Genomic DNA, 12,543 nt, shown 5'->3' with positions numbered 1-12,543 from the left:
CAGTTTTCTTCTAGGCGCTCGAGAGATACCTGCAAGGATTCTCGGTCAGTATATAGTTTATTGATGGGAAGTACCAACGAGAAATCCTGGGATTTCCGATATTCTCCACCAGCCCGGTGTACTTTGGCATCCAAGGTCTTTGATGACTTATTGTGGCCTCAGATAGTGGAATGAAGACGTTTTACCGGAGAATCAAGATATACGTGTCAGGAGGAAGAGGTCGTCCCGATCCCGAAGCCAGCGTGTACGAAAAAGCTTGTAAACTACCCAGAGAGATGAAACAGAGATGCACTCAGAGGATCAGTTTGGCCATAACAGATTGCGTTGCCGAAAGAGACGCAGTGATCAATTCCTGGGAAGCGTGGACCAACTGTGGCTGTACCCATATAGCAACCGTTGGAGAATTTTAGGTCAAGAGCGTGTAGCTCAATGGGGAAGTTACGTAAAATTTGGAAACACTTCTCCACACCAAGTCGGGCAGGCTGCGCGGCGCAACGGGTGGGGCCCGTAGTGGGAGACCAGAAAGTATCCGGCAGGTTCGAGTCACCCAGCAGAAATTTAGACGAATGAGGTAAGGCACGTGCAGCGGAGATAGTATGTCACTTGTCTGCAACATAGACGGTGGAAAGGGCGGTGGTAAATAGATACAACTCACTATTACAGGTCGTTTGGTCTATTCTGTAGATGTCCAGATGGTCTTTGGAATCCCTTTCAGGGAAGAATCATCATAGGGGTTGCACGAATCTCTGATTTAAAAAAGCTGGTATTGTCGCCGCCCCTTGATTTTTTCCTATCAGACTGGTGAATATCATAGTCAGGGAGTGAGATGGCCATGTGGGCAGTTTCATCTGTGGGCCGGGATTCAGTCAAGCAGTCGTGCAGTATAGCAATTGCTCGGAGATTATGAATTTCGGGAAATAAAGAGCGGACATTGAACAACATTAGTGTCAAGCTCACTGGTGAAAAAACGGCACTAAGTAGTAACTTCGTTACCTCACTCACGGTGGAGTTTAGCACTAAGAGGACTTAGTACCAGGAAGTATGGTAATATGAAGCACGGCTCGGAGTCCGGGGAGGGGTAATAATATTTCTTTCCAACTTGTGAGTGACATACAGTTAGGATTGCCCATAATGTTACAGTCGGAATAAAAGAACGACTGCGGGGTTACTTGGCAGAGGATGGGTTTAGGAAAAGGAACAGCGTCATAAGTGGTGGGGATTATCCGATGTAGGCGTTGCCACCTCCAAACCGGCACTGGCAGGGAAGCACGGTTGATATGCGTTTCTGGAGAGAACATCAAGCACGATCGGATAGTGAGGAGTTGAGGGTGGCGGGCAAAAACCAAGCAAAGTAGGGCAAAATAAGAGGCTTTCTGCCTGTCACATGACGGGAAAAGTGTAAAAGGTGAAAAATGAGGCATCAAAACCTCAGATCTGATGGTCAGAGATACAAAAAGCGTAAGTAGTGATGACGAAGCGAAGGGATTAGCAGAGTAGATAAGTGATAACTGGAATCCCAGAACATGGTGTACAGTGAATCTCTGGGGGCTCACTGGTAGCGCTGTCGTGGAGTCGGGCATAATAGTTAATTGGAAGGATGAGATGATGGCAACACACGGGCTGGAACACAAAATGTATAAGATTCTTCATTTGTCACCAGCCACCACCATTGCCATCTGCCGAACCTGATGTCGGATATAAAGATTTCGGTGAAATTTTATTCGCACTCCTCACCGAGTCAGTCAATTTTCGTAGTCTCTGTAAACTCGTTTTCCCAAGTAACTTTAACACTCGACTTTGCTCCGGCAGAAACACTAGTGAGTCGCTCAGGTTTCACTGAACACCGTGACTCTGAGTTTCCCACTGCCATATTCTGTACTGCATATTACCCCACTTCATCAACCCCACTTACTCTTTCCGCGACCGTAAGCCCAACGGCCCAAGGCCATGGAGCCCAAGCGACGGTTTTTGGGCCTTAGTTTGAATTGGCCGGCCACATCGTGGCAGTTCTGCTACCTCTCCAGATCCATCATTCTGGCTGCACACTTCCTGCAGTTTGAAGTTTATTTGTTTTTTGTCAGGTTCCAAGCGGGAGGCTTTATGTCATGCCCTCATTCGTATTGCTTTTGCCCGACACTTTTAAATCCCAATAATCAGATCTTGCGTCAGCTGATATGTTCCCCATAGGAGATAGAGAGGACCCATGCTACTTCAGCTGTTATGAAGTCTACTTCGCTAGTTCCCACTGTTTACGTCACCGTCCCTTTTCCAGGAAGTTCCCATTAATTACCACCCCCCATAAGTCATGCTTTTATTCTGACTGCAATATTATGATCATGCCTGACGGTACGCTACCCACTATTTGAGAATAAATATTATTATTATTCATTTTGCGAGGAGCACAGACACACGAAAATGCTTAAATTCGAACCAAAAGTTCGGCATATAGGAATGAACATCTCATGGAGGCAGCTGGTGTCAGGTTGGAAGCCTCTTCGTGTTTGCAGTCAACGCAGCGAGGGGGCTGGAGGATACGGTCAAGAGAAGGAAGGAAATACTTGTGGGTGTGCCATCAAGCTGGATATGGCAGTGCCCTAACATCACTAGACTGACATGCACCGGTTTTTGAACAGCCCTGTAAGGGACGTTACATTTGATGTCATTGGATAGGGATGTGCGACTCTTTGATCAGCGGGGTTCTTTTCGAGCTGGCCAAGAAAACAAGGTAGAATGAAGGTGATACAAGATTGTAGGTTTCTTTGGTCTGTCTGGGGTTCCTGTGGATGTAGATTATGGGCCAGGTGGAGCGGATAACAGTCAATCGGGTTGTCCAAACCTGGCATTGCCGAAATTCAAAGCTTTGGAAGATTAGGTGATGGGGTGAGATTAGTAAAGCATGGTGAGTTTGAGGAGACATCAAACGGGATAATGTGCGTTAATATATGGTGAGAGAGAGAGAAGGTCCACCGCGGTTGCGGCGATGACAACAGTGGATTATGTGAGATAGCATAGTATTCAATACTGCTGGAAGATGGGTAAATAGTTGGTGAAATAGATCTGAGCCCATGGCAGGATACACTGTATCAGGCTCAGTATAAGGTACGAAATGATATATGGAGGAGAGCCTGCAGTTGAAAGAGGATTTGTTGCCATGTCTTCTGCATTGTCATGTGTGGAGGGTGGTATGGTGCAAAAGGGTGTGGTGGTTGTGCGGGGATGGATGGATGTCGAAAATGTTGTTTAGGTCCGACTAATGTTGGTGAATTTGGTAGCGGAAACGGATGGATGTCGGGGCTGCTTATCGGTCGGCGTGCATACGAGTTTCTTCCAGTACAGGATATGCTTAGTTTGATGTGCTTTTTAAAGGTCGTAAATGTGGAGCTATGTGTGTCTTCGGAGAGGGCCGGGTAAGTAGCTGTGTGGGAAGCTGCCAAATAGAGATCTCAGGTAGGTAGCATGCGGGTGACCATGGGCAGAGATTGATAATGCCTGAAGTTAGGGAACGGTTTTCGTAGTTTAGAGGCATTGTCAAAGATAGGATAGCACAAAGTGAAGGCCTGCAATTCCGAGGGGCATTCGAATCCGTTGAACTGCTTGTTCTCTTCAACACGCTTGTCCATCAAGGACTATCCGGGAAGATTATGTAAACAATAAATTGGTTGTGTTCACAAACTTCCACACAGAGTAGCACCAAAATCATTTTGCGGGAGCGCTCATAAGCTGTCTCCTCTCGGAAATTGTTGCTATGTGTCATGGTTCTTCGCCCGTCATCAACAAAGTTGGCGGAAGTTTTACCTTTACAAATCCCCTAAAGTTCAAATTAGGCTTATGATGGAAACGTTTTTGGATACCAATGACGAATCTAAGAATATTGGTGTGGTTTGTTGTAAGTCATGCTAGTCTCCTGAAGGAAAATTTGAAAGCGAAATCGTCAAAAATTGTGCTGTATCTATGACCACACTATGCACGAGCCTATGCAGACACATCAGAAGAAATGCTTTATAAATATAATTCGCAAAAGATGATTCCTTTTAAACGTTTTCAGTATCGATTTCCCTATACATTATTTTTTCGACTGCTGTTCATGCGAAGTGCGAATAACTTCTAGTCTGCATCCGGTAGAGTCAATAAGGATGCGCAAATATTTCGGGAACGATCACACGGAAAACACCAATCCAGTCTCTTGTATTCAAGCCTCATAGCAGCTCCTCCATTGCGTCCGCCATCGGTGGAGCACCGTTCCATTTTGTCAAGAACCCTACTGATATAAGATGCTTTGTTATCAAAGAACGTGAGGCGTTCTTCGAGGTATTTTATCTGCCACTTTTTAGGAAAGAGTAAGAAATACATTGCAAGTTGCCTTACGTTCAAATTGGCAACAGATAGCATACATATCATCGCTCACTTCGACAAGCCTCCATTTAGGCGCTTATCCTCTAGATTAACTGTAGCATCGAAATGCTTCCACGCTGTTCTTGTAGGTGAGATCACTACGAGCCTTAAGTACCCAACACGTAACGATATACCATAAAAAAATCTTGAATTTTATTTGTTCGAGTTACCACCTAAAGGATCGCTGAGACAGGTATCGTTACTGTCATTTACCTATGGCATTTCTAGCTAGGAGGAACTTGGTTAAGGGACTTTTTTGAAGCGTTCAAGGGTTCTCCAGTAAAGGGAGGTATGCCGGGTCCCCCTGTCTTTTGGAGTGATTTGTCATGATTCATAGATTCCATACCTTGTCGAGCGAGTAAATAGATCGAAGACAATGATTCCGATATCTTGACCGCTGTGTTCTTGGAACTCTGGATGGACTGCCATCGGAATCAGGCGCAATCGAGCTCATAACTTTCAAGCGAAGGGCAGAAGGGAGAAGGCAAACTTTCTGAGAGACAGCCGGATACTATATAAGTTTGAACTGATGACATGCGACAGGAGGAATCGATTTTGGATAGTCAGAACACAAAAAGGAAATGAGCGCTGTTCACCGTTAGAGCACACGGGAAATCACCAATGGTCTAGACCATTTATTAGTCTTGTGTAAATGATCCAAGCCCTACCGTCCTTATCACTAAAAGTTTTGCCTCTGTGGCATAGTGCACAATAGGGGCCTCAGAATTGACTTTGGAATTGTGAAGGTCTGTGGTAGTCTTCTGGAAAGTCTGATTCGCGCATTGGTGCCTTGACAGAAAACATATAACAGTTGTTGCTGCTTGTGATATGCTGTCGGAATTAACTGGCGCACATGATTGCGCAAGCTTTCTACCTAATGGCCGTAAACGAAATTTAGGCGTGGCCTTATTTTTACCATGTGCCTTGGAATTTTTGAGGCGCGTCAACAACCTAACTCATGAGACGGCATGTAAAACTGGTTCCATCGTACTGCGGATATGCACGGGAGCAATGAAAGCATTTCTGCCTAGAGTTATTGTAAGCACGGAGCTCTGCCTTCAAGTGCCATAGAAGCGCTTAATCAGCCCGTTAGATCCTCGAATGCAAAATGTCGTGCATCTACTTCTGGCAGCTAAATTATCCAAAAGAAATCAAAACATGTCCCGTAGGTGTGACATATGAGTTGTAGTAATACTGTGGAGAAATTTGTGGTGCGACCTGGAGTTCGATGGCTTCTGCAACGTACATAACTGAATGCACAATGCAGCCTATGCACCTCGTGGTGTGATGGTTACCTTTATATTGTGTAAGGGTCCGACTGAGTCAACATGCAACTGATGAAATCGCGCACATGTATTTAAAACAAACCAGGAGGATAATTTGTGTATGAAGCGTTCTCACGTGCTTGCACTAAACGTGGGTTGCAGACGGATTACGATGCTTACATTTAGTCAATTGCAACCTTCGGCAAGTTTTCACACGGCTGAACATGTAGCAGGATAACTGACACTATGTGGCCGAAATCTGGTAGTGAAGTTAGCCCTGTCGAAATGTCACCAAAAATTGTTCCGTTTTATGACTTCTATGAAAAGACCTCGGCATGAGCAGAGGGCGGACCTTGAACCCTCCAAATTTTTCGGCCATACTTCTGTGAGGTAGTCATTGCCACAAGACCCGTGCTAGAAGTAGTAACCAGCACGTGCACTTGTGATAGATCATTAGAAAGATTAAAGAACTCCAGGAGCATGGATCACGCCATTAGTCTCGGTAAAAAAAACTCTGAGAAGTAAACCTGTAGCCTTAAATGAGGCACAGCGGACGACGGTGAATTTGAGACCTTGAAGCAATTGGTGAAAACGTTTGAAGCGAATGTAGCCAGCTAGTGGCCGATGACCAGGGATGCTGCACTCCGGCTTAGCTGACCAAAGTCACCTAGCAAAGCAGACCAACGGATCCTATTTACTTCCGCCCGTTGCTGCAGGATATTACAAATGGCCACGGCAAAGACATTAGTAGCGGGCGGCCATGGGAAGATGACGTCATGGTGGACCGTGCGGGAGAAATGAATGCATGATGATTTAAGAAAATAACGGCTGGGTGGGTAAATCCTTCGCACTTTTCTTTACGTCGGTTGATGCGGGACCACATCAAGTACGCACGGTGGGGAATGAAAAGATGGTAAAAGCTCATCGCATTACCAAGTAACCGTAATCCTTTGAAAGAGGCTGTTGTAGGCTAACGTGCCGAGCCTACTGGGCAGTGGCTCGATGCATGCGGTACAAGCATCGTGGCCTGAAGATGTCACTTCGACGAAGCCGACTGCCCGTTCTGTCACGTTGCTGATAGCGTCTTTTAAAGAAAGGCGTGGAGTACATTCAGATATTAACGATTTTTCTCCACTGAACCCCTTATTACAAGTGTGTCACAACGCCAAGTTCATAATCTCTCAAACCCTTAGACAGACCCGATCTATAGAGCGTTGTGTGTTCTGCTTGCCATTATCGAGACCGAATGGTATTCGAATAGATTCCAAAGCGTAAAGCTGTTCGGTAACGGTCGCCTTCGGAGCGTCGGCTCCGGAACATTAGCTCCGGTTGTATGCATGCACCAGTCGACCGTGCATATTCTCAACCCGAGGCGCCTGCAGTCCAGTTCTGGGCGTGTATAATTGGGTATCGATCCGGAGTGGCGATGTATATGGAGGGTGGCAATCGCCATGCAGCCCCGAGCTGCAATGGTCTTCTGAGTGGACATATGCGTAGTTGATAATAATGAAAGTAGTAAATCTGTAGGGTCGTATAGCTGTCATGACATCCGAAGGAACCAGGGGGTGATGCAAATCGGCTATTGGACGGATGGCCCAGGTCTAAATGTGTCTTCAAGCTCGGAGTTATCCATGCGTAGCTCGTTGAGTGCTAGCCATCTGAATGCATCGGAACGATGTGCCAGTTGTCAGATTTGACGAGCCGCACCTGCGGTAGGTGGTAGCAACTCTATGGGCGGTCGGTAGTTGCTAGGGCGCCTGCGCAGGAGTCGTTAAAGCCTGTTCGAACACGAGAGCTGGATCACAGAGGAGGTGCTCGAAGACCTTTAAAGGCCACCCTAGGTTTGCGGTTGACAGGTTGATCTTGATGAGTGTCAACTGGGTTGCTGAGGGCTTTGCAACTTTTTTGACGGTACTTAGGTCTCTCCTCCCACTATGGAATATCATATGCAAAGTGGCTTGAGGCAGCCTTTCTTGGGGAAAAAGAATAATGAAACTGTATTTATGGTGTCATTATAAAGTATTCTACACTGAACTCCTTATGGGTCTGAGAAACATCGAACTATAGATTCTCGATCCGGATTGGCTCACATTCCGATCAATCGAGGATGCCTTTGTACGGTCCGTAGGCCGCATCCCACACCGTCTAATAGGTCTGCTGTTAGGTAATTAAAATTGGCCGGCCTCTGGATTGGGTCCCCGTGACCCCGCCTGCGCTTGACTAGAGACGTTGCAAAAATTGGCAACTGATCGGCTTCGATGGCAATCGTGCTACCGATCTCTTTCCAGGTGGCCCGCTGGAGGCCTTGTAATACCATCTGTGGGTCAGTACGAGGTGTCCTCCTCTTTTCTTTTGATTCTAAAGCTTTCTATGTAATTAAATGAGCTTTTTGGCAGTGAAGCACTAGTGTCGACACAGGTTGCTGATGATGACGAAGATTTTGGGCGGTGATTGTGATGGAGTAGTAGGGCTGATGCTATAACCACAACCGCGTAAATGATTTCTTGTTAGTTCGTCACATACAAACTGGACCGGCATGATAAATACCTCATTTTCGACTGTATAGTTATACTTTAGGTAGCGCTTTAGGTATCGCTGATTTGTGTCAACAACACTCGTCACATGCATGTAGAGACCATGTAAGCCGCTGGGGATTATATTTAGAATTCCTTACACTTTACGCAAAGACGGATATCGACTAAAACAAACACTTAAAAACACTATTGCAGTGCATATAAACCAAATTAAGGTTCTATTTATTATTACAATTTTACGGGACCTTTCATGAACTCCTTATAGGTCACAAAAATGAAGAATCGAAAAGTTGTGTTGATAGTGGTATTCGAGTAGTAGTGAGAGGTGTTTCTAAGCCGCCTGAAATTTGTGGTCTTTGAGTTTTTTCCTAGTTTGCGTCAAATGCTGGCTGACGACTTTGGGGTTTCGTTCCATAATTTTTTCGATATGGTAGCCGATTTCAGTGGCGTTCATGCAGTCAGTTTCTGTCCAGTTTTGGAGTTTTAGGCACTTCGGATATCTGATGGCCTATTCCTAGGCTCCATTTCCTTTACGATTCTTCCATGAATCACAAGGCCTTATTCTCATAAACTGATATGACTGTATAGCAGTGAGGCACCGAGCTCGGAAGATCCGTAGTTCGAACCCACCCTCAATCGCGACTGTTCCTGTTTAGGCCTGTGCAACTTAACAGTATCCCCAGCCCCGTGCATCATTGCGTTGAGCTGGCAGCTGGACACCCAAAGGGTGCTATATCTAAACGAGTGGAGCACCAGTTTTCTTGTGTTACTGTTAGTGATGATGATAATGAGTAGAAACCTGTGCATCGCGCTATCTTACCACGATCCACCTCTATGTTTGGCAAATGTTCATGCCTCTTAGAAGCAGTCGGTAATAATAATATTAATGTTGATATTAATATTAATACTAACATAGTTCCACTGCATTTTGTTAGCAATGAACCATTCAGAAATCGCAGCTATGCATTGAAGACGATAACTTCAGTACAGGAGCGGCACTGGTTGCGTAGTTGATCCATGCTTATCATGAATCACTGATAAGTTGAACTCCGAGAGAGTCACCACTTCCATCGCTGTAGAGTTTCTTCCCAAAACCATCTGACGTACCTCAGCATTGCCAATACAATGGTGCCCGCGGACTCGGTCAACGGGTCGGAGACAGCGACGGTCAAACACTTGGTGCATGTTTCTGATCCGTGCAGGATTATAAGTTGCTTTGACACGCTGCATGCTCTGCCCGTCACAAACAAGCGTGACGCTGAATTTTGGAGGTTTTCAAGAGCTGCAATAGGCTGTCCGATTCAAGAGGTCATGTAGTCTGCATCCAGTCCACCGGAGTTAATACAGCTGCTCAATCAGGTTATTTTATATACCACTGATTGGCCAGTCTACACACACATGAGGTTTGTGTCTGACCACATGCAGTGCCTTTTACTTCGCAGATTTCGAGCGCATGCCAAATCGTACGGAATGATTAGTTCGGATATTTAGGATGGATTGCACCTATAAGGGACCTAAACCAAGGAGAGCAATATCGTCCGCGTACACAATAATTGTGAGAGAACACCCGAGGAGCATTTAGGTTTCCAGTTTTAAAAGTAAGACACGTCAGTAACAAAGATGAAGTAAAAGAGACGATGAGAGAACAGGCACTGAACGTGGCAAACTGAGATGATAACTTACTGCATGCAGACGCGCGCCCACATGAATTCGCATACAGTACCCTTACGATAGGTAAAAATATAGAAGGAAAACTTTTAATCGTCAGAAATTGTCGTCGTTTCTGGCAACCGACAGACTCAAGCAGCTTTCAAATCAAAGAAAGCGGTATCTTCAGTACGTGGTCGATCGAGACAAAACCCAAATTTGTTCTCAAAAATCGGTCTCGTAATCGATCAGCTTGTGTAAAATAATGCATCTTTGGTGCTGTGGCTGCCGGGTGGTGTGTTCTTATGCTCGTCATAAAGATTGGAGTCACGGTCTAAGAACTGGAGACGGCTCAGTGGTTAAGGATCCGTTGTTCAAACCCAACCTTGGCATCCCGATTGCTTCAGTCTAGGTTGGGTAGCCTGGCGGTATCCCAGTCCCCGTACTTCCTTCTAGTTGCATGACAGGAGTTTTGCAGCTAAACGGTTATTATTTTTACTATTTTATCTTAGCGCACCACTTCAGCGATATTATGACTTCGTTCCAAATCTTCCGTAGTATACTTGTCAAATTGTCTACCAGATTTTGGCCTTCCTTGAATAGTGCAGAGTGCAGGCGACCTGGACAGGATACTTTGTCGCATTGGAGGAATGATATCTTGCGATGAATCTCCGTTTCTGATGGCGGGCCGCTATCGATATACCATTCGGGTCCTTTGAATTCTTCTGGGTGTGTGCTGAAGGTCCTGTCTAGGTGTGGACGACCTGACAGTATCCCAGCTCACTTATAACCATGAACTGCACATATACAAATAGACTTGCCACATCGGGCGTCGCGTGATGCTATCATCCGGGTCGCCTTACTCGCTGCATACAGAATGTCGGGTAGGCGAAAACGGGTCACTACTGACCCCTCCCTTCTTTCTCTTCCCTATACTTTTTCTTCCCCCTCTCCCCACCCCATTAATAACTCTCCTGCTGTAAATCCAGCGCTTACGACTGATGACTCCGTTCGTCTTGCATCAGTTTTGCGTGCAGTATCTGCTCGTCACATAGCGCCGACATCCTCAAGTATCTCCAAATCAAGTCTCGACACCCAGTTTATCTGGCCGATTTCAATATCCGCACTCTGAAGCAAACAGGACGACAAGCTACTTTTGCTCTCACACTGGACCCGATTGGCATTGATGTGTGTTGTGTCCCGTGCACTTCGACCACGAATGCAAGTCCGGAGTCGCTTCTCCATATGTTTTTCAGGGCCGCGTAAGACGAACTCATCAAAATCGTCTTCTCAAGTCTTCCAAATGTCCAACTATCAGATGTGAACTCACATTGAGAGGAGATTACCACTTCTTTGCATAATGCTGGAAATTTTGCCTGTGGCACGGCACTACCAGGCGAACTCAAGTACTGGACATCAGACCGAACGGTAGTACTGCTTAAATCGTGGAGAAATATTCCAGCCGGCCCGGAACATAACTTGATGCGACCAATTATCAGACGTCAGGTGATGATGAGCTTGCAAGCCGACCATGAAGTGTGGTGGACACAGAAAACCAAAGAAATAAAAGAGGCCCAGAAAGCCGGTAATGCCCGAAGATCGTTTCAGCTGATCCGTGCGACCGGACCCCGGAGACCACCTGTGAGTGGAACCATCAAGCATTAGAATAGAACGACCATCTTGAATAAAGAAGAACGCCTCAAACAACAACTGTCGTGGCCACCAGCTGCCACTCATCTAGAGCCCACAGGTGAAGTAGAACCCTGTACGGTAAGCGTTGAACCACGTACGACCTCGGAGGTTTATGACTACATATGTCCTCTTAAACGCCACCGAGCCTCTGGTCCATATAACTTCCCACCCGCACCGCTCAAAGACGGGAGTGAAGTCCTCAGTCAGCGCTTGTCTGATCTGTTTGCTTGTATTTGGGAAAAAGAGCCTATCCCAGACAACTGGGGAGAATCGGTGATAGTGCCCGTTCTCAAAAAAGGGGCGCCTAGTGAGGGTGGTAACCACAGAGGGATCAGCTTGACCCCGGTCGTAACGGGACTGTTGGCGTCACTTGTGTTTCGTCGCCTTACGGTGGCTCGTGAGATACTGACCCCTATACGTATCGCTTATGCGCCATACGTATAAGCGATCCGCACTTCTAGTGTTCCTGGATTTCCAAGGTGCATTCGACTCGGTTGATCGGTCTGTTCTGCTTGACAGGCTTGCCCACCAAGTAATGTCCCGGAAGTTCGTGAACATAATAAGCCCTCTGTATTCCCAGACTTTCGGACGTGTAAGCGTGTATGGAGAGCTCTCCAAAAGCTTCCTGACACAAAGCGGTGTCCGCCAGGGATGCCCACCCTCCCAGTTCGTGTTTAACCTTGTGATCGATGAACACGACGAACGCTGAAAAGTTTCCACAACCCCGGTGACGGAAACCTTGTCGACCTGGAATATGCAGGCGACATTGTTCTCATAGTCGAAGAGAAGGAGAAGTCAGGAGTGTTTTTGGTTGAATTGATCAAAGTCATCCCGTCCTTGGGTATGCACTTTGCACCCACAGTGGAACGTCATGCTCATGGACATGCAGTCACTTAACACGCCACTTACAATCCAGGGAGAGTTACTGGAAGTTGTGGAGCGTTTTACGTATCTTGGAGTTGTATTAGTTCTGATTGTAGTGTGACAGATGAGGTGAATGCACGAATCCGCAA

General features: G+C 46.3%; 1 protein-coding gene across 1 annotated transcript; it reads right to left on the bottom strand.

Annotated features, from left to right (window-relative positions):
* Positions 1-3,443: 3,443 nt before the first annotated feature.
* On the bottom strand, positions 3,444-9,376 carry T265_07032 (hypothetical protein; the record flags this gene model as incomplete). Its single annotated transcript, XM_009172456.1, has 2 exons — positions 3,444-3,626; positions 9,299-9,376. The coding sequence occupies 2 exons, from the start codon at positions 9,374-9,376 to the stop codon at positions 3,444-3,446; spliced, it is 261 nt and encodes an 86-aa protein (XP_009170720.1).
* Positions 9,377-12,543: the final 3,167 nt, after the last annotated feature.

The sequence above is a fragment of the Opisthorchis viverrini genome (assembly GCF_000715545.1).
Source record: "Opisthorchis viverrini unplaced genomic scaffold opera_v5_158, whole genome shotgun sequence".
Lineage (NCBI taxonomy): Eukaryota > Metazoa > Platyhelminthes > Trematoda > Opisthorchiida > Opisthorchiidae > Opisthorchis > Opisthorchis viverrini.
This window is presented reverse-complemented; position numbering and strand designations above follow the sequence as displayed.